The sequence below is a fragment of the Rhinopithecus bieti genome, unplaced genomic scaffold (genome assembly GCF_001698545.2).
Source record: "Rhinopithecus bieti isolate Rb0 unplaced genomic scaffold, ASM169854v2 scaffold_12070, whole genome shotgun sequence".
Classification (NCBI taxonomy): Eukaryota; Metazoa; Chordata; class Mammalia; order Primates; family Cercopithecidae; genus Rhinopithecus; species Rhinopithecus bieti.
The window spans coordinates 959,260-981,233 of NW_016807449.1; the positions used below are offsets into that span (position 1 = coordinate 959,260).

The following is a 21,974-nucleotide window of genomic DNA, read 5'->3' on the forward strand; positions in this document are numbered from 1 at the left end:
ATACGCTGGCTCCATGTAAGGATGCCTTGGGATGGTGTCCCAGAGACTGACGGAGCTTCCACGCCTGGCTCTCTCTTAACTGTTACCATGAAGAGAGTCGTGGAGCCTACAAAACCGCGACATATTTGAGGGCTTTCCAGTAGATTCAGTGGCCCTTTTGTGTTGGTGTCAATGCTTTAATGAGTTAATGCTGTGACCGAGCTCTAGCTTGAGCGTAGGTCCCCAAGTTGAGGAGCAGCCAGGATGTTCCATGAAGATCGAGACCGGAGCTTCTGATTTTCAATAACTTTAAACGTTTATGTATTTGTGGGTAGGAGCTATGCTTAGATGGGTGTTGTCTTAAGCTCAATATGAACTCAGAGCTATGATTGATGTCCTGTTGGGCACTGTCCTGATTTAATAACTAGCACGCCTGCCTTGGTTTCAGAATTCGGATCTGCTGAAGCTGCAGCCATCTCATCTGGTGCTGGATCTCCAGCTGTCACTTGATGTTTCCAGAGAGTCACAGGAACCTGTGGAGTAATGTTAATAAAACCCAGAAAGGCAGCCGCTCATCTATTTAATGAATACTTGGTGAGCACCACTGTCCGCCAGGTTGTGGCGGAGGTGCTGGATACAGCACTGATGGAGACACAAGGAGCTGGAGCTCTGCCCACTAGGGGACCAGATGACAAACAAACAAATAAGTCAGGAAGATAATTATCCAATGGTGGCAGTGCGAGGCATGAGAATTGAAACAGTATGCTGGGCTAGAAGTGACTCCTTTCCACTGAGTGGTTGGAGAGCGAGCGTTCATGGACAGGTAGTGGCTGCGGTCATGGGTCTAAGGTGACCCTGAGCTTGGAATGTTTAAGAAGAGAAGGAAGGGCATTGGGGTAGAGTGGAGACAGGGTGCAGCAGTGGCCAAAGGTATGCTCAGAGGGCTAGGCAGAATCAATTTCCATAAGCAATGATAGAGTACATTGGGCTCTTACTCTAAACTCTTGGGTTTGAAGCAGGGGAGGAACATCAAGATTCCTACTTTATAGTTTTTTAAAGATGACTTGGGTTAGCTCACCATGTCTCAGAGTTGGGGCGAGGGATGGAAGAGAGGGGTGGGAGAAGAATGGACGCTCAGTTTAGGAGGCCCCTGCCCAGATGAGAGAGCCTTGTGCCTTGAGCTAGGATGGTGCCAGCAGGATAAGGGGCAGAAGGTCTATTGCAGATGTGGACAGATTTGAGAATTGGTTGAGTATAGAGTTGACAGGATTTATTGATGGGCTTGGGAGCAGTGCAGAAAAGAGTCATCAAGGAAAACTCCTGGATTAGGGGCCTGAACCGTTGAGTGAATGGGAATGCTGCTTAGCATGACATAGGCATGCCCTGGGGAAGGTCAGATTCAAGGGGAAGAAGCAAGAATTCTTTTCGGCTGTGTTACACATGAAAGACCACTAGACATGCAAACAGAGATGCCAAGTGGGGGTTTGGACAACAATGCTGATTTCACAAGCCAAATGATATCTGAGCATCCTTCAGATGAAATCGTTGGAGCTCCACGCTGAATAGACATTCCACCCTAAGGATGCTCAGAGTTGAGGCAGGCAGAAGTTACCTTACTCTTCCCCTGAAATCGTCAGAGTTCTTGCTTTTATTGAAGTGGGTCAATACAGACAGACTAAGCATCCTATATATTCCACTGCTCTTCTGAATCTTCATCCTGTAATGAAACACGCCTTTTATCAGTATTTTATGCCCCTGAAATCACTAATTTGTGGAATTGTGTGTGGAGCGGCTTTTGCTGTAATTTTAGTGTTACGTGGGAAGTTTATGATGAATCAACACAAACTCCCATGTAATACCTCTTAGACATTTCTGTTCTAAAAGTCCTCCAGCCACCCCACCAACAGGCCACCCCCAAGCTTATAGGCTCCCTTTTGTTCTCTCCCAAGTCACCTGAGTTCCCTTCACTCATCACTCCAAATTCAGCTACTGCACTCTAAGGTTCAGAGCAGGGAAATTCAGCTACTGCACGCTAAGGTTCAGAGCAATTTAGTTCTTTCCTTTCCCAGGCTGAGCCTACTTTTGAATTTACACAGACTAATTAATGTGCTCTGCTAAACAATGGGCCATCGACCTCAGGTGTAACTTCCAGCAGCACAAAGAACTGGTAGAAGCTTAAAATGATTCAATCCTCTGCAGAGGCAGCAGTAAAAAGATTTAGTTCTCACTTCTGTGAAGTCTGTCACCCCACCTTACAGAAGTGATTACAGTTGGATTCACAGTGCACAACATTTGTTTCCTCTGTGTTAATGTAATTATAGTACAGCCACTCTATTTTCCAAAAGTTCCTTTTTTTCCCCATACACTGTGCTGACTGATTTCCATATAGGAGCTTATTCAATCCTACCACAACACTGTGCTATAGGAAATCTTATGAGTCCATTTTGCAGATGAGGAGATTGAGGCTCAAAGAGGTTACACAGCCAGGGACAGTGGAACTTGGTTTGGAGTCCAGTCCAGTCTCTTAATGATGCCACACAATGTCCCACAGGGATGTTGTGCGTAGATGCTCCCGCTGAGGGACTGTAGGCATCATAATAATGAACTTCTTGGTGATAATTATATGAAGACAATTGCCATGGTGATGATAGCTGAGACTTGATGCTTACCTAATAGGTATTTTTTCTAAGTGTTTTACACATGCTAACACATGTGTACGCAAAACAATTCTATGAGGCAGGCTCTAGTATAATTATACCATTTTACAGCTAAGAAAACTGAGGACCAGAAATGTTAGGTAACTTTTCTAAGATCTCAGAGTGAAATGATTGGTGAAGGCTGGATTTGATCCCAGACAGTCTGACTTCATGGGTCATGCTGAGTGGGGTTGGCTGGAGCTAAGAGGATTGGGTGAGGAGGCAATACAACCCACTGCTATGCCCCCAGTGCAGAGATGTCTTAGTCACAGCCCTGAGAATTGATAAATGGTAACCAGAACAAGGTGGGCTTCTCTGGACAGTTTTTGCCTAAATGACTACCCCACCCCTGCCCTAAAAAACAGAGCAGGGTGGCTCACACCTGTAATCCCAGCACTTTGGGAGGCTGAGGCGGGTGGATCACCTGAGGTCAGGAGTTCGAGACCAATCTGGCCAACATGGTGAAACTCTGTCTTTACTAAAAAATACAAAAATTAGCCGGGTGTGGTGGTGGGAGCCTGTAGTTCCAGCTGCTCAGGAGGTTGAAGTGGGGGGAATTGCTTGAACCCAGGAGGCAGGGTTGCAGTGACCCAAGATCGCACCACTGCACTCCAGCCTGGGCAACAGAGCAAGACTCCATCTCAAAAAAGGGAAAAAGGCCTGGCAGAGTGGCTCATGCCTGTAATCCTAGCACTTTGGGAGGCTGAGGCAGGTGGATCACCTGAGGTCAGGAGTTTGAGACCAGCCTGGCCAATGTGGTGAAACCCCATCTCTACTAAAAATACAAAAATTAGCTGGGCATGGTGGCGCGTGCCTGTAATCTCAGCTACGAGGGAGGCTGAGGCAGGAGAATCCCTTGAACCTGGGATGCAAATGTTGCAGTGAGCCAGGATTGCACCCTTGGACTCCAGCCTGGGTGGCAGAGTGAGACTCCATCTCAAACAACAACAACAACAACAACAACAACAACAACAACAATAAAAACCAGAACAGCACAGTTTGTAGGTACCTGGAGTAACTTGCAGTATGTTCTTTGGGCATTTTTACACTTTTATTGCTGTTGTTGGAAGATGAAAAAACAGTTTCCATCTGACTGTTGCATGCAAGTCATTCTTCCATATATTCTCACATTTATACACAAAGAAATGGAGACCCAGGGAGAGTAGGCAGTCTATCCTGACCCCTCCAGATCTACATATACACACCTTCCCAGTACCCCAAGGGTCCTTTCCTTGTCCCACCAGGGGGCTTATTACAATATATTCCAATTTCCTGGGTGACTCATCTATCCTCTTCTTTAGATCAATGAGCTCCAGGAGGAACAGAAGAGTCTCTTATTCCCTACTGGAGACCCTAGCCCAGTTCCTGACACACATTATACACTTTCACACACATTTGTTGAATATGAAAAGGATTGAACCAACATGTGATCCCTCAGCAAATAAGTGGGAGAGACCTAGTTGGTGCCTTAGTTTCCATCACTGTCAACAATGATCTGCTTTGTTGAACTGGCCTCTTTTCAGCCAAGTACCACTAAGCAGGGGGCTGGAATGGGGCCAATGGTTGTGCCTGTTGGCAAGTTTGGAGCAAGGGTTACTCACAGGCATTGGTGTAGGTCAACATTTCCAACTCTCTCCATCCTGTTCTCAGTTAAGACCCAGGCACAGAGCTACTCACTTGCTGCAGTCCCATTTAGCCACTCATAGGGCTCTCTATGCCAATGTGAAAGGCACTCAGCAAGGTCACTCTGTATGCCTTCCACCTGCTATGAGTTTATCATTTGTTGCCTGCTGCCTTCCAGGTTCCCTGACCCATGCCATGTCCCCAAATCTCCTGACCCTCTGTAGCGTGCAGCAGATGACAAACAGGCTCTGTAAGCTGAGAAAAGGCCCCAGTTAAACACCTATGGCCTGGGGCAGTCAGAGTTCTCTATAGCTCAAAGTGGCAGGCAGAACCTCTGCCGACAAATTCCTGCTTCAGGTGGACAGGTGGAGTAGGTGTGTTATTACAGGAGGGAGGACCTTTGAATTTCTGCTTGTCTCTGTGTCCACTGGCACAAGGCAGCTCAAACTGAGCAGTCTTGGGTAACAGAGCAGAAATGAATCTTAGTCTTAGCATGCACTCCATGCCTGGTACTATGCTAAGGGGTTTACAGATGAATATTACCTCATTTGCTTACAAGTATGTCAGCAGTAGATCACACTTCCCAAATGCAATGTCATGTTAGAGAGGTTGAGTAAGATGTCCAGTGTCACACAGCTAGTTAGTAGCAGAGCTGGGAGTGCCCTATCTCATAGTTCACGCTCCTCTTTACCACACTCCTGGGAAATCTATGGCCAAAGAATTGTGCAACTTGTGCATGAGAAATGAAAGGACTTACTAAAAAAGACAGATACTGTGGCTGTCAGGGAACTTATGGATGCACTTACAGATGATTTTATTTATTGATCTGTTTATTTTTAGCATCCACTAAATGAAAATAGTGTAGACAGCACATCAGGTGAAAAGATGACATGGCTTTTCACACACGTTAAATTAGTAACCATGGGCACTGAACAGCAAATTTCATTTCCCAGATGCTGGCCGGCTAGAAACTCTTCTGGGGGAAGTCTCTTCAATGAAACATTTATCAAGTGATTTTGCTCTGTTGCAGATAATATTTTTTTTCCTATTACTGGTCTTCCATCCAAATATTCAATTCCTTCCTGATTTTATAACTTGGATTTCCTAACTCATTCTGCCTAAGTCACGACCTGGAGTAAGTGGAGATTCACATATATTTGCTCCAAAATCTCACAGATAAGGGGAAGTTATACAGGATAATATTCATATGTAATTGACACAAAACACATTTGCAGGAGGCATGAGGTATAGCTGTCTTGTCATTCAGCCTCCATGCTTTTTGTACTGAAAATGGAAAAATGAGTAAGTACTCAGAGAAGAGACATAGAGGGAAAGGGCTAGTTTCTAGGGTAAAGAGCTGGTGTGGGAAATATCTCATCTCACGTATATCCCCTAGTTGGAATTTGTAGGACTATACAAAGAGAGGCCAAGGGCTGGCCTCTCAGAGAGCTGGCAGGAGAGGGATGGCAACCCAGGCCGTGGGCCCTGCCTGAACCCTGCACAGTGGAGGCTCAAGGAGCCATTCACATCTGCCCGGAGAGCCTACAATAAAGATCTATTTCAGAGAAAAAAAGCATGCATGCATACACACACACACACACGCACACACACACACACACACACACACTGAAAAGGTCTGGCAGGAGCAGAGCAGCTGCAGAAGGCAGCAAAGAACAGGCTGGCAATGAGGTCAATAACCCCCACAGAGGAGGGGCAGGCGGGCAAGGGGGCTAGGAAGAGCTTGTTCCCAGGGAAAGCAGAGAAAGTGGAGTTGTCTATTCCCAGGGAGGCCACAGCATGCAGACAATGTGTAGATGTCACCATATCAAGCAGCAATCTCTTCTGAAAAAGGAGAGCGGAAACATCCCCAAGGCTGATAAGAAAGGGGAGTTGGGGTCCTTCTGCAGAGCATGGAAGGATGACTTCTTTTGGGGCTCCTAAGTGTGTTTGATGTGGGGTCCTAAGGCTGATGCCCCAGAGACCTCACCTTGGTTCTTCTGAGGCCATCCAAGGAGGTCCAGGCCTATCAATAAGAGGTGGCCATTCATTAGCTGCACAGGTCTAGTGATATTCAGTGAAGATTTCTCCCTTTTCTATTTTCCACTGACCGTCAGTCCCAGAAACCACTTAACCTCCAATATCTGGGATCTTCCTAGAGACTAGTAAGAACAAATAGCATTGACATCATTGAAACCTCACACTTCTCTATGTGACTCAGTTTCTGTTAGTACCAGGAAAACGATAAAGAATTGTCTTCTGGTCCAAAGCACCATCCATGTGTTTGCGATGACTTTAGCTAGTGCCCAAAAGGCAGCAAACTCAGAGCTTGGTGAACACAAATGGATCTGATACAAGACCCCCAAGCCAGGGGAGGGATTCCAGGGGTCAGATAGGGGCACTCGTAATTCCACCAGCTCTTTTTCTTTGGTTTTCTTTTGTCGTTTTCTATAGAATTATAGGATGGGGGAGGTTCAGGAGACAGGCCAGAAAACCACCGGCCAGTGTGTTTAACATCTGGTGTGGGGGAAACTCTTGGAAGTCAGCTCAGAGGATGTGGTGGGAAAACACCTGGCAGAGTGAGTGGACTTCGACAGGGGGAAGCAGGGATCCGGGATCGTGGAGCCCGTGCGGAACGAATCTGCTGGCTGCGCTGAGCTCAGGCTGCCCACGCGGAGGGCCGGCGTGGCTGGGACTCGCAGGCCCTGGCCTTAGACCTTGTTCCCCATTAGATATAGGGTGAGGGCCAGAGTGAGAGGCTTAGAGAGGGTGGCGGAGGTGGGGCAGGAAAGGCAAGGGTGCTTGGCAGAAGCCCTGGCTCCAGGAGTGGGAGTGGGAAATGGGAACATAGACTTTGAAAGGGGCCCAGCGTGGACTCCTGGGACTCCTGGACAGTCTCCTCAGTCTGCGGAGGGTGGGCTTCAGGGACTTCCAAAAGAGTCTGATGGAAACGGTGTCCAAAGGCAGAGGTCACATGGAAAGAGATGGTGCCGAGAATAATGGAGTGCGGACAGGGTGAGCTGGCAGCCAAGATAACTTTGTGTCACCCGGGCTCCAGAGGAAGCCTGTGGGAGCTGGGCTGCGTTAGGCAGGGAGAGGGAGCTGTCCGTCTCGGGGCAGGGAGAGGAGGTGGGGTTTCGCAGGGAGGCTGATCACCACCGCCTCTCCGCACAGCTGAGGGAAGACAGGAAGCCCCACTGGGGCAACCAGAGCTGCCCAAGGGAGCTTCCCTGTTGTGCAAGGGCAAGAGCGCTTTCATGGGGGGCACGTGTATGTCCTAGAAGCTCACGACTAGACCGGATTTTAAGCACTTTAGGAAGAAGAGGAAAGAGGAGTCTTTCTTTCTTTCTTTCTTTCTTTCTTTCTTTCTTTCTTTCTTTCTTTCTTTCTTTCTTTCTTTCTTTCTTTCTTTCTTTCTCTCTCTTTCTTTCTTTCTTTCTTTCTCTCTTTCTTTCTTTCTTTCTTTCTTTCTTTCTTTCTCTTTCTTTCTTTCTTTCTTCTTTTTCTTTCTTTTCTTTCTTTCTTTCTTTCTTTCTTTCTTTCTTTCTTTCTTCTTTTTTTCTTTCTTCTTTCTTTCTTTCTTCTTTTCTTTTCTTTCTTTTTTTTTTTTTAATAGAATCTTGCTCTGTTGCCCAGCCTGGAGTGCAGTGGTGCCATCTCGGCTCACTGCAACCTCTGCCTCCCAAGTTCAGGTGATTCTTCCACCTCAGCCTCCCGAGGAGCTAGGATTACAGGTGTGTGCCACCATGCCCGGCTAATTTTTGAATTTTTAGTAGAAACATGCTTTCACTATTTTGGCCAGGCTGGTCTCAAACTCCTGACCTCAGGTGATCTACCTGCCTCAGCCTCCCAAAGTGCTGGGATTACAGGCGTGAGTCACCACACCTGGCCAAGTCTTTCTTGAAGAAAGACCCTTAGGATTAAGGGTCCCACATGGGAATATTAGTTTCTATTTTTCCATGGACTCTGGGCCTGCTTTCCATTCCCTTCAGAAGCAGGGCATCACCTTCGCTCTGGTGTTTGAGCCTTCTGCTTTAAGCAAGAGTAAAGTTAGGCTTTTCCACAGAAAGTCCTCCCAAGTCTCTGTGGAAGGCCTCACTGGGTGACCTGTTCATTTCCTAGGGTCTTTTGTGCATTAACTAAAATCCTTTCCATCATTAAGTTCATCGCTGGGGGAAAGAATGAGGATAAACAGACTTCTTCAGGCCAACAAGCTTTTATTTTGGAACCTGGTGAATGTAGGAAGTCTAAGGGCTTGGCCTGTGTCCACAGATGAACTGGAATTTTACACCTCAGTATAACTAAATTCTATCACATAAAAATCGAATGCTGATCTTTGCCAACACCACTTACTCTCTCTAGTTAGGCAGCAAGGTTGATTTGAGCTGGTTTTCTCTGAGCTGTCCAGGAGGTGAGTTTATGTAGGGGGCAACAAAATAAGCAGAGGTGGTCCCAGGACACCTATTTTTGTGTAAGGAATAGACATTCTGAGGAGAGAAAGAGAAGATCAGGAAACTATCTTACGGATAACGCAGGATTATTTCCGGTGTTGGGGATTGGGTTGATTTCTACTAGTGGAAGTGGGGATGGGTACCCCAGATGGAGGAAAGCTAGGACACAGATGCATAGGCACGAGCTCACTTGGTTGCTCAGAGGACAGTGGATGGCCAGCCTGTCCATCTGTTAGATCTATTTAACGCATTTGTGAGGATGAAGCCTGGGGATTTGGGCCAGGTTATCAGAATTCTTAAATATCAGACTAAAAACTGCCCTGAAGACATAGATACTTTATGTTAAGGCCTATTGAGCACCTACTATGTGCCTCCCAACTGTTTTAAACACTTAATCTCTTACTTCATTTAAAGATATCAAAACACCATGCAGTAAGCACTTCAATAACAGTGACAATAATCAGTGAGGATCCTTGCAGGTTTGAGCAGGTGAGAGGAAGAAATTGGCATATTCCTTCCTAAACTTTTATGGGCATTAGATCCTTCAACATGCTCCAAATGTATGACTGTACACATAATTTTACTGAATCCTCATGGCAAGTCAATGAGGTGGATATTTTCTTAATTTCACTCCTTAAAACAACATTTGAGACTGGTTTAGTAAATTGCCAAATGCTGCCTCTGAGGATGTGTCCTTGAGTGTGAATTTTTTTTTTTTTTTTTTTTGAGACGGAGTCTCGCTCTGTCACCCAAGCTGGAGTGCACTGGCCAGATCTCAGCTCACTGTAAGCTCTGCCTCCCGGGTTCATGCCATTCTCCTGCCTCAGCCTCCCGAGTAGCTGGGACTACAGGTGCCCGCCACCTCGCCCGGCTAGTTTTTTGTATTTTTTAGTAGATACGGGGTTTCACCGTGTTAGCCAGGATGGTCTCGATCTCCTGACCTTGTGATCCGCCCGCCTCAGCCTCCGAAAGTGCTGGGATTACAGGCTTGAGCCACCGCACCTGGCCTGAGTGTGAATTTATACCCAGTTTTGCCTCATTCCAAAGCCATATTCTTTCTCGGTCCTCTTACTCTGATCCTGTTGTTTGCTCCCAAGGTCCCCTTCCTGTCCTTTCTTCTTTTCTTTGTGTCTGTTGCATTTTGGGGGGTGCTGCTGCCTCTCTTATACAGATCAAATAATGCCCTTTCTCCCTCTACGGCCGGAAGCAGCTCAGTTTTCTCTTGGACCCATGGTTGTGGGTAGTTGTCAAGGCCAATGGTGTGTCCTGTGAATGGGTGACTGGGATCCTCTGGTCTCCCCTTCTATGGTTCACCCTGTGGTCCTCACAGGTGTTTCTCTTCCTGACCTCAAGACTTTCTGCATGGAGCTGCATCTCATGGCTCCAGTGCCCTGCAGCCTATGTCTTGGCCCAGAGCTCTGGCGCTGGAAGGGACAGCCTTTAGCACATTGTGCTCTGTGTGTTCTGATGAGAACGTGACATCACAAGGAGGGCTTGGGGGACAGAGTCAGATGCCAGGGATGAGAGGCCGAGGCAGTATTCCTGGGTAGTAGCTGGAAAAGAAAGGCCTCTGGGGAGATCGAGAGGTGGGATGTGACCCTCATATGGGCACTTTGAAGAGAGTTTGTCACTGTCAGACCAGAAGAGACAGAGGAAAGAGGGAGCCCAGCAAGTTGTCGGAGGAACAGATTCTCAGTCGGAGCCTGAGATTCATCTTTCGGCACCTAACTTCTCAATTCCAGATGGCTCTCCTTGGGGAGTTCTTTTGCTCTTTATTCTTGGCTGAAGCAGTCACTGCTTAATGAGAGCCAGAGGTACTCTTGCTACGGGAAAGGCCAACAGAATATGGAGACCAGAAAGTGGGTATGAAAGGGCAGTCATACTGTGGTTAGGGAGGCTGACATTGGGGGCCTGGGTATTGGTCGGTGTCTGAGCTCATGGCGAGAGCACAGTGGAGTAGCACTGGGGAGCAGGGACACTTCTGAACTTCAGCCTCAGCTTCTGAACTTCTTGTGTCAGGAAACGTGAGCTGGAAATTGCCCCAGAACAGACAGTCCTCTGCTGATCCCCTCTCTTCATTGCTTCCAGAAACAGCAGGGTGTCTTATTTGTGTGTTCATCTTGATGGGAACACAGTGTCTCGATGTCCTAGACCGCTACCTCTAGCCTAAGGGTGCACACGTGCCTCAGAGTGGGACCTGCTGTTCGCTGAGCTTCTTCAGAGCTGAACATGGAGGTGCTTTGTTTAGAAGTCTGGGGAGCTAGAGACTGAGGGTTAGGATGTGGGTCTCAGTACTCTCCTGGTTCAATACGATCTTGGTTCCTCAGAGCCAGGACATAAATAAATCTGTTCTTAGGAACTTCCTGGATCTTTTCCCATTCTCACTCATCTTTCCTTTCTTTATGCCACTCCCCCAGATTCCCTTCTTCCTCCCTTTTTGCAGTATTTTCCCTGCTAAAGTCTCTAGCAGTGCTTCAGGGAGAGTTTTAATTTATTCACCCATTCATCAAATAGTTGGTGAGTACCTACTTGGTCTCACACCCTGTGCTGGGCCCAGACTATGAACTTGAGCAACACATGTCTTTTGATTTTTGGCCTTTTGACTTGTGCAACTGCCAGCACCCTTCAGAGCCTCTTTGCAAAGATGTCAAACTCTGAAAAAAATGTATGAGGGAAGCCCTAATCCAGAGAAGGCCTAAGGATGAGTCATGGGCTGGCCAGCAGAAAGATCCAGGTTCTTATTCTTAGGTAAAAAATCCTGAGTCAACCTGGCCTCAGGACAGCAATAGCAACAAAAAGTGCTGGTGGTCATTCAACCTGGAATCCATTCCCAAGTCATTGTTACCCCATTTGATTAATCTTTTTTTAAATTTTATTTTATTTCTTTATTTTTGAGACAGTCTTGCTCTGTCACCCAGGCTGGAGTGCAGTGGTGCCATCTTAGCTCACCGCAATCGCCGCCTCCCAGGTTCAAGCGATTCTCCTCCTTCAGCTTCCTGAGTAGCTGGGATTACAAGCACATGGCACTACAAGTGGATAATTTTTGTATTTTTAGCAGAGATGGGGTTTCACCATGTTGGCCAGGCCGGTCTTGAACTCCTGACCTCAAGTGATCAACCTGCCTCAGCCTCCCAAAGTGCTGAGATTACAGGTGTGAGCCATTGCACCTGGCCTTGATTAATAATTTTTAAATTCTAGACCTCTAAAAAAATTCTGCAGTTTTTCTCTTAGATCTCCAGCCTTCAAAATGTCTTCTCTTAGAAAGGTCCTTTACAGGAAACCAGGAGATGCTCTTTTTTCTCATAGTCTATAAATCATCCAGGGATGGCTCTGCAGGAGTGGTGGTTTGAATAGTTTAGCCATGCTCTACTCTTCTGTCCAGGTGGAGAACTGACTGGGTTGGCTGGAGACACCTACAAAGGGCCTGTAGCTGGCCAGGGCACATGCTTGCCTGGCTATGCTCTTATGCAATACCATATGCAATTAGCTCCTCTTGCTTGCCATTCATAGAAGGTATGAGGTGAGACCCAGCCAGGAGGCCAGGAGAAAGTGTGAGGGCAGTTCTGTGAGGGCTAGCAGAAATTTGTATTTTGAGCTCAGGCAGGGCCCTGCCCTCTTGAAGGAGACCTCTTGGTGGTCTCCTTCCCCCTCAAAGGTTCAAAGCTGGCCCTTTTTCTCCCTCCTGCCACTTCAAACACCCACAGTTGGAGCTCCAGGAATGTTATTCTTTTCCATTTAAAGACATTCCATTTCATGTGTAATTAAATGTGTGGTATTGAATTAATGTTTTCTTCTGAGCCTTTTTGGCAGGCAGAGACCCTAGGGTCTGGTTAGTGCAGAGAAAACACACGCTTCTCACAGATCCTCCCTTCCTCACCCTGTTTCCTCTTCCCCCTTCTCCTGCCAAGAATCTCCCTCCTCCCTCCTGCATGTAGTCACCCTCAGGACTCACCTTGCAATGGGTGAGCCTAAGATCCTGGAAACTCTGTTTCTGGGTGGGGCAGTGAGATCTTGGATTTCTGCATTCTGGTGCTGGCTTTATCTTCAAATGTCATCCTGGTGGCTCACATTGAGCTTAGGTGGTGGCAATCAAGGGTAGCAAGAATAGGTTCCAGGATAAGGTGACACACTCTCTCTTTACAGATGTTATTGGTTTCTACCAAGTACTGATGCCAGTGCAGAAAGCAAAGCCTTTCTCTGAAGTAGGGGTTGCAAGCGTTGAAGGGGGCTGTCGTGATTAAAGGATGTCTAGAGGCTCAGCACAGCCTTTAGAGTCCCACAGGACACCTCTAACAGCTAGGGGATCTTGGGAAAGTTACTTAACCACCTTGAGCTTCAGCCCCCTCATCTGTAGCATGGGGACAGCAGCAACATATTATGTTTAAGAGAGTTGTAGGGCTGGGCACGGTGGCTCATGCCTGTACTCCTAGCACTTTGGGAGGCTGAGGTGGGTGAATCACCTGAGGTCAGGAGTTTGAGACCAGCCTGGCCAACATGGAGAAATGCCGTCTCTACTAAAAACACAAAAATTTACCAGGTGTGGTGGCACATGCCTGAAATCCCAGCTACTTGGGAGGCTGAGGCAGAATTGAACCTGGGAGGTGGAGGTTGCAGTGAGCCCAGATTGTGCCATTGCACTCCAGCCTGGGCGACAGAGCAAGACTCCGTCTCAAGAAAAAACAGCAACAGCAACAACAACAAAAAACACAAAAGACAGAGCTGTAAAGATGTCATGTGCTCAGCCTGGTATCTGGCTCAGGATAAGTGCTCAATTGATGGCAGTTATTTTTATTATTAATGAGGGCACAAAGGGATAACAATAAGCTAAAAGAGACCAGTGCAGAGCGAGATGGAATCCATAAGGGAAAGACCTGGGAGGTCTCAGTGATGAGGACAGGAACCAGTTAGGAACCGAGTATCAACATGAGCCGGGGTAGAGGGGAGGGCAGTATGGTTAGGAGCTCCCACTAGGGGTCAGCCCTCAGGGCTGCTGGTGGTGGCAGGGGGCTGCTTCTGAGCCTCTTAAGTCACCACCTTCAGAGAAGGACTGTCTCAGTCCTGTCCACACACATGGTTCCCAAGACAATAATTAGCCAAAGCACCGAGGTGGCAAACAAATTTCTGTTAAGGCAATCTGAGTGTGACTGAGTGCACACACTCATCTTTGGGGACCGAATTTGCTGCTCGGCATACAGCAGGATCACTGTTATTTATAACCACCGACCCTGGGAAATCGGATTCCTCTCTACTGATCAATACCAATCTTGAGTAGGTGGCTGTCTCTGCCTTTTGATGTCTTTATTCCACTGTCTGACCAACCTCCTCCCGCAAACTGTTTTGGCCTCTGAAGGAGGAGGAGGTCAGGCATGGTGGTGGCAGCCTTAGACAGAGCTGATGACCAGAGCCAGGGCCAGCTTACTCCTGGGCAAGCTCGTGCCATTTTATTTTAGGAGAAAATCATCATCCTTCTCCACATTTCTTTCCAAGCCATGATTTTATTTGCAAGATAGGTGTTGAGCTCCTAGTTGAAATGAAAATCAGAAAGGAAAGAAACACATCTGTTAAATGTCTAATATATTTTGGATATTTTATATCATCTTTGTTATCTAAAAATTTTAAGTCATCCTCTCAACAATTCTGCCAAGTCAATATCCATGTTCCCATTCTACAGATAAGGAACTAGAAGTGTGGAGAGCATAGGATTCAATTAGTAAGTAAGAGCGTTCAGGATTTCAATAGAGATCTCTTTTGTTTGTTTGTTTGTTTGTTTGTTTGTTTGTTTGTTTGTTTTCCAGTCTTCAGTCTTTCAGCAGTGCCATTTGGGACAGGTGTTTTTGTTCCCTCTTCCTGCCTGGTCAGCAGGGCTGAGCAGTTTATGCCTGCCACCTCCCTGCCCTCATTCTCCCAGAACAGGGAGGTCAAGCTGACAGTGGTCACCTCTGTGTCCAGCGATGTTAGTGTATCCAGCAGCTAAGTGCATGCCTCCCTTCCCGCCCCACAGGGCAGCCAAGGGGAACAGAAGTAGGACGAGGGATAATCCCTGCCTGCCCACTGACCTCTCAGGGCTCAGGTTTTCTGTCCAGAGGTGACCAGTGACCTCAATGGATTAGAGATTCTGCTCTAGGTCATGCTTGCTGCAGACCTGGAAGACCTCCCAGAAGTGAATCCCACACATATGGAGTAGTTATCTTGGTCCCTACTAAAGAGAAAGAATTCTTGGAGCAGCCACTAAAACGCAGAAATCTTGATTCTGTTCTTGTGTCAGATGAACCGGTTATCCTGTGGGAACAAGATCTACAGGTGGCTTCTTCTGGTGGAACCCAGTTGGTGGCTGTCTCACAAAAAGGATTGAGGGAAAAGCCAGGTCAGAAGGTCCCAGGAGCTCTTTTAATTTCCCAAAGAACCCTTCCTGTTATATAGCAGCCCCCTGCTTTCTCCAGCAGCCCCTTCTTTGTTGGAGATTGGGAAGTCTTCCCACGGCCTGGGCTATTCATCCCCCTCCCTGCCTCCCCTTCCAGTGCCTTCATGTCTGAGCCTTGTGACCCAGACTCTGCTGGGCCAGTCAGCCAGGCAGTAAAAGGAGATTGATGCCCTCTCCTCTTAGGAAAATCCATCACTTTTTGGCGTGTGGGTCAGATAGCTTCACCAGAGGCCGCTCTGAACAGCACTGTGTGAGCTAAAAGCATGCAGAAGCAGGGACCCAAATAGACGCATGGACGTCAGAAGTGAAACGGCTCACTCCAGTCATTCCCCAGGGCCTGAGCACAGGCTGTTCCTCCCTCACTCTGTCCCCAGATATACCCTTCTCCCCAGGGCTTTGTCTGTTCTGTAAGACTTCCAGTGGGGGTTCCTGCCCTTGCCCTTGGGAAGATGTTGTCATAGAATTCCAGGATGAGCAGGGTGAGGGAAACCTGAGTAGTGGAAGATGGAGGGTTAAGCATCTATGGACTGGATCATTTTAGTGGCCATAAAGCTGGGAGGACAGAGTGAAGGCAGCCTAAGGTCAAGGGAAGAACACGGATTTGGGAGTCATAAACAAGAGAGTCCTTCCTTGTCCGCATTTTACCTCTGTGAATTTGGCAAGTTACCCCCTGCCTCTGTTTTCTCATCTGTGAAAGGGTTGTAATAACACTTATCTCTCAGTCTCTCAGGGTTATGATGAGAATCAAGTATTGAATACATAGTAGGTGTTGATACATAGGGTGCAAGTTAATTCTTTTTGCCCTACTTTTTCCTGGGTAAGTTCAGTGAAAGAAGCTGCTCATATGGTATTCTGGAGTCTTCAGTCTTGTTGATGCATGGGGTTGTCCACATGGAAGTGATTTGCCTTATGTGTTTGGCCCTAATCCAGCCAGTCTCTGCCAAAGCTCCCTGGTTACCTTGTGGAGCTTCTTATTCTCATGACGAGGAACCAGTCCTCTCCTGGGGGAGAATTTATGGTCGAATAAAATCTGTGCTTATTTCCCATTCCTCTTTCTGCTCCTTCCCAGCACTCACCACCCTGCCCAGGGCTAAGCATAGGTATTGGTGTCAAAATTCTTTCACCCTGAAGACAACAAGAATGAGTCAAGGCTATTTTCTTCTGAGCACCTGAGTATTTCCACATCCCTGAAAAAAGGTCCATTTGCACATTTGGGGAAGACACTTTGGCCCACGGGAGGCTTCTGCGTGGCCTTTTTCACATGCTCCTGGAGAGCAGATGAGCTTCCAGTAATATGGTCACTTGCCCTCTGCTACCTTCAAGACTCACAGCTGTCACAGCTTCCCCACTCCTGCAGCCAGGGGTTTGCAGCTGCTGCCAGGCTCTCCTGGGATGTTGAGGGAGGGCTGGGAAACCACTCCCTGGATGCCGCTCCCACTTGGCTTGTTTGAATCTCTCAGGGGTTGTGATTCTTGCTGCTGAGGGAGGGAGAGGAGAAGGACGGGTTCCAAAACGTGACTGAGGCACAGCAGCTGAAAAACAGAGTCTGGTTCTCTTTAAAGCTCCTCCATTCCCGTTTTGCATTCATTGTAGCTGGGAGTGAGTGTTCTGAGGGAAGCAGTGAGGTCTCTCAGCCCAGAGTTGGACTTAGGGACCCAAGAAAATCTATAATATTGTTTTGCCTTTGTAGAGATGTTTCTAGAACATAAGAAGGCAAGATAGGCATGATCTGCATTGCATGGATGCATAGTTGGGCCTCGGAGAAGGGACTTGACTCAATCTAGGCCACACAGCTAGGGAGGGAAGGAGGACCTTGGAGCTAAGCCCAGGACGTCTCACCTCCTCCTGGGCTTCTGGAAGTGAGGCATGGCTAAACTGTGAGCACGGTGCTTGCTTAGGCCAAGTTGTAAAGGTAAACTTCTTCAGCTGGCTAATTTCTCACCCCTCCAAAGAAGCTGTGTTCTAGTGGTTCTCAAAGTGTAGTTCCTGCACCAGCAGCACCTGGGAACTTAGAAATGCATATTTTCAGGCCTCAACCTGGACCTACTAGATTGGAATCCCTGGTGGAGGAGCCCAGCAATCTGTTGTAACAAGTTGTCTAGGTGATTTTGGTGCATTCTCAAGTTCTCCTATTACAATGCAGAGGGAAGGTGGGATCAGGGTGGAGTCTGGGGCCAAATGGGGCTCTTCCCCCAGTAACTTGGCAAGCCTGCCATGTCCTGATGCTCTGAATCCCATGCCCAGCTCAGTCACCAGGTGGGGATGCCTGACTTGGCCCTCATTTCTCCTTTTTGTAAAATAATAGAATAATGAAAATGCCAAAACACAGCCTACATTTTGGAGGACTTAAAGGTTTACAAACTTCCATGCTCAGGTAATAGGTAAGTTAAACTCGTGCTGTTCTCCCCATACCCATTTTACAGGTGAGAAATCTGAGACCCAAGATTTTGTTGTTGTTGTTCTGTGAGGTGCACAAGTTCTTGGAGGATCCCGGTCTTGAAGCAAGCACCTGTGGCTTCCCAGGCCTTCCCAGTCCCGGCGTGTTCAGAGATGTGGGCTTGACATTGTACAGCTGCCATTGTGAGCCCTGTCTTCACTCCCAGGCCATGTCAGGACATTCAACTTGCAGAACCCGTGTGTCATCCCTAGTCACATGGGAATGATTAGGTAGCAGGAGCGGGTGGCCTCCCGAGAGAGGGCCTGACTTCCTATTTTCTTGCAGCAGGAGACTCTTTAGCCTTGCCCTCCAAAGTCAACAAATACCATTCCTCAGAGGCTGAGAAACAGAGACAAAAAGTGTGAAGAAGGGAACCAATTTTAATCCCCTCCCTGTAAAGACTGGGGCATAGCCCTGCAGTGCATAGCAGCCACATTGCAGCCTGTGGCTTGGGAGGAGTGGTCACCAGCAGCTGTTAATGTGCAGGTCTGTCCTGGTGGGAGGAGAAAATCATAGTCTGTAAATTCTTCCTCCTGCAAATCCTTACTAGGCAGATCATCTGGGACACTGTGGGGATACCAAGGACTCTGATGGGGGAAAAAAGATTCCTATAGTTTTTTCTTGAAGGAATCCCCAAACCAACGAAACAGTACCCCAAGGCTTCCAGCCATGCCCCTCTGTCCCTGTTATGTCTCCTCACTTACGGGGATGATCTGCCATGGCCCAGGATCTGCAGCTTTCATTTCTCTACAAAGTCACTTGGGATAATCCACGTTTTGGCTCTGCAATGCTCTTCGTAATGTGAATACAGGTATTTAACGGGCTTCTGCCTGGTGAACAATTAATGTAAAGGTCAGTGAGTAATCTCTGGTTTGCTCCTTTCATCACCAGCCCACTGCTTGTACAATTCCTTTGTAGCATTCTTTCCAAATAGGTGGGAGGGCTGAGGTTACAGCTCTGCTTTCTGCAGGCAGACAGACCTCAATTAGGTTGCTAAATTAGCAGAGGCAGGGGCAACCCTTCTCTCTGCACACACCCTTGTTCTTGGATGGACTCTGAACTTGCCTTTTGTGGTCTCATTGGTCTTTCTCTCTTTCAGAGAAGGGTTGGCCAAGTAGAGGTTTCCCCCAGATAATCTTAGCTACCCCTTAGAAGTCTCTGTCATGAACCAGGCACTGTGATGGGGTCACTACAGCCTTTATGTTACCACAAAAACCAGTGTGTCTTTGTGTGTGTGTGTGTGTGTGTGTGTGTGCGTGTGTGCATGCATGTGTCTATATCTTCTATGTCTTTACTTTGTCCTCAGCCCTGGGCCAAGCTCTTTATATGGATTATCTCATTTAATCTTCACAAGAATTCAGCGAGGAAATTGTTCTTGTTAATCCCATTTTATAGTTGAGAAAATTGAGGCTCTGAGGCTAAATAACTTTCCCAAGCTCAAAAAACTGGTAATGGAGTGGAGCCAGGATTCCAACCTGATTCTCGATCGTACCCTGGAAACCTTGCTTTTCGAAGTGCGACCAACAGCAGGTGGACATGATCTGGGAGTTTGTTAGAAATATAGATTCTCGGACCCACTGGATTAGAATCTTCATTTTGACAAGATTCCCAGGAGATTCATGTGCACAAAACTATGGAGACTGCTTTGTGCTATCTCCAATAACTCTGGCTAATTAAGGCCAGAATCCTGTGCATTAACTACTAACTCCATTTGCCAGCAGAGGATGCGGTGGTTTAGAGGGGTTAGGAGTTATTCAGGGACAGCACTGAAATTTGATTCTGGCCCATACTCTCAAACCACAGAAGGATGTCAGGTTTTTTGCTAAAGTTGGGGTGCTAGAGTTTGCCTTTGCCTGCTATGGGCTCAGAACCAAATTCTCCACTCTAGACCTCTGTATTCTTCTGTCTCCCTGTGCCACCAAATGAGGACTGATTTGCTGCCCTCCTCTTTGTCCCTGTCCTACAGATGTGCAGCACATTAAGAGGAGAGACATCGTGTTGAAGCGAGAACTGGGTGAGGGAGCCTTTGGAAAGGTCTTCCTGGCTGAGTGCTACAACCTCAGCCCAACCAAGGACAAGATGCTTGTGGCTGTGAAGGTAAACCCCAGAGGCATGTGGGCACCAGGAGGAGGGCTGGCTGAGGGCCCAGGGAGGGAAGGAAGAGGCTCACTCCATTTGAGAAGATAGTGCTCAATTGGCTTTCTCACATGCAATCAGAGGACTTTGTTCCAAGGTCAGTGAAGTTTCCTAGAGACCACAACAACTTCCTTTGGCTTCCAAGGTCAAGGGCTGCAGCAATTAAGGGGGCTATTCCTAGGGAGCAAGTTTATTCTTATAAATGACCCTGGTCCTTTTCTGGTGGCCCTGTGGTTACCTCTGTCCCAGGGCAGGCCCTCCACACTCCACCCTCCACCATGTAGTAGCTTTACAGGACGTGCTGTCTGTGCCTAGAATGTCACATGGCCATTTCTCAGGAGTTGAGCTGTTGTAGCGTGGGCTGTTTAAGGAGGACTGGGTAACCACTTCCCAAGGGCACAAACATCACTGAGAATAGAAGAAGATGTTGGGGGAGGGGGTGTGGCGGGGAGGCAGGGAGTTAGTACTGGGAGAATAGTGAGGGAGGTTGCAGAAATTCTTAGGTATTTCCCATGGGGTTCAGGTTCAGACCCCAAGGGGCAGCATGCCTGGGAGAAACTTCTTCCTGGCAGCTGCTGGAGGGCACCCTTAACCACAGGGCTTCTGTGTTGCCAAGACACATGGCAGATTTGCAGCAGGAGCTGAGTTGCTTGGGGTAGGAGAGAAGGGGCTTTGCTACTACTGGTTACCCTTCCAGACTCTTCTACCCAGCAGTCAACAGCTTCTCTTTGTAAACCAATGCTGGACAAATCTTTGAACATGGTTAACATAAACAAGAATCAGGTAGCCTCATGGAGACATGCACAGATCTCTGGAGCCCTTCTCTGGAGTCCGGAGTGGCTTCATTGCATGCAGTGAGCAGGCTTCTGAGGCCACTGTAGAGTATGCAGTGTCCTGAGATGTGGGCCAACCAATGTCAGAGATATGGCTCCCCATGAAGACATTCACCCAGACCTCAGAATGGTCCAATCCTTACCACTGAGGGATCACAAAGGCAGTTCTTGTTTCTGCAACTTTTGGGTCTCTGTATTCTTAGTCTTGTATATCTATAGATTGTTTCTGTCCACAGAGGGCAAATGACCTCAAGAATGAAGGCAGTACAGTACAGGCATAGCATGGGCATCAAAGAGCCTGGGTGCAAATCCCAGTTCTACCACTGATAAGCTGTGGGAACTTTCACAAGACACTCAACTTCTTCGGGCCTCAATTTCCTTATCTGTATAATAGCTATAATAATATCCCCTCCTTAGAATATTGGGGATTAAATTACACAATGTGCCTAAAATTCATAATGCACTGCTTGGGGGTTAGTAAAGACTCAATAAAAAGTAGTTGGCATTTGTTTCTATCATCATCATTGTCATTGATGTTGATATTACTGAATGTGCTTAGATACAAGACGTATGACCTGCCAAGCTTGCATTGACTATCTAGAATAGGAGTCACCAAACTTTTTCTCTAAAGGTAAATATTTTAGACTTTGAGGGCCTTATAACTCTCCATTGCAACTCTGCCCGTGTTGTTGGAAAGCAGCATAACAATACATTAACTAATGGGGGTGGCTATTTTCCAATAACTTTTTTTATTACCAAAATAAGCAGAGTTTGCTGACCTCTGCTCTAGAAAATAAATAAGAGTACTGCATCCTAAAAGACTAATGATTATTATTGCTGTACATCCTGTAAATAAACTTGCTCAGTGTGTCTCTGTAGACATGAGATGGTCAGATGAGCAAGGGTGTCTTTAAAGAGCTTGGAGGAGGGATGTAGAAAGGTTTCTAATGTTGTCCCCAAACTTAGGATCTGCACTGCCCTGGCATTTTTAATATATAGGATGACACTAATCCACGGGGTGTTCCAGCATCCATCTGGGGACTGGTGAATGAACTGAACATTTTTGCACTTTCAGCAGAGAATGAAATGATGACTGAAAACCCTGGGAAATGTTTCTCTGAGTGGTCTGGCATTAAGGGGCAGTACCCAGACTGAGTAATGCAGAAAATGTGTTTCTGTTCCCATCCTTTTAGAAGGATTTCCTTCTTTCCTTGGATCTGGGGACCTTGAGGAGATGAACCCTCTGGGATTTTAACCATGTGTCACTCAGTGGATCTGCCTAGTGATCTGCCTGGAAAAGATGCCTATGTCCTCCAGAGAACATCTTGAAAGTGGTGTTTCCTACTTCCTCCCCTCCTTAGATTCCACTCTTTTTTTTTTTTTTTTTTCTTTTTTTTTTTG

At 47.2% G+C, this 21,974-nt stretch overlaps 1 protein-coding gene across 5 annotated transcripts in view; it reads left to right on the top strand.

Moving 5' to 3' along the window:
* Window positions 1–21,974, top strand: part of NTRK3 (neurotrophic receptor tyrosine kinase 3) — a 394,945-nt gene that overhangs the window by 306,887 nt on the left and 66,084 nt on the right. For all 5 annotated transcript variants that reach the window (XM_017882063.1, XM_017882065.1, XM_017882064.1 and 2 more), the window contains one exon: window positions 19,571–19,701. In XM_017882063.1, the coding sequence (XP_017737552.1) occupies window positions 19,571–19,701 (131 nt within the window). The remainder of the gene's footprint in view (window positions 1–19,570; window positions 19,702–21,974) is intronic.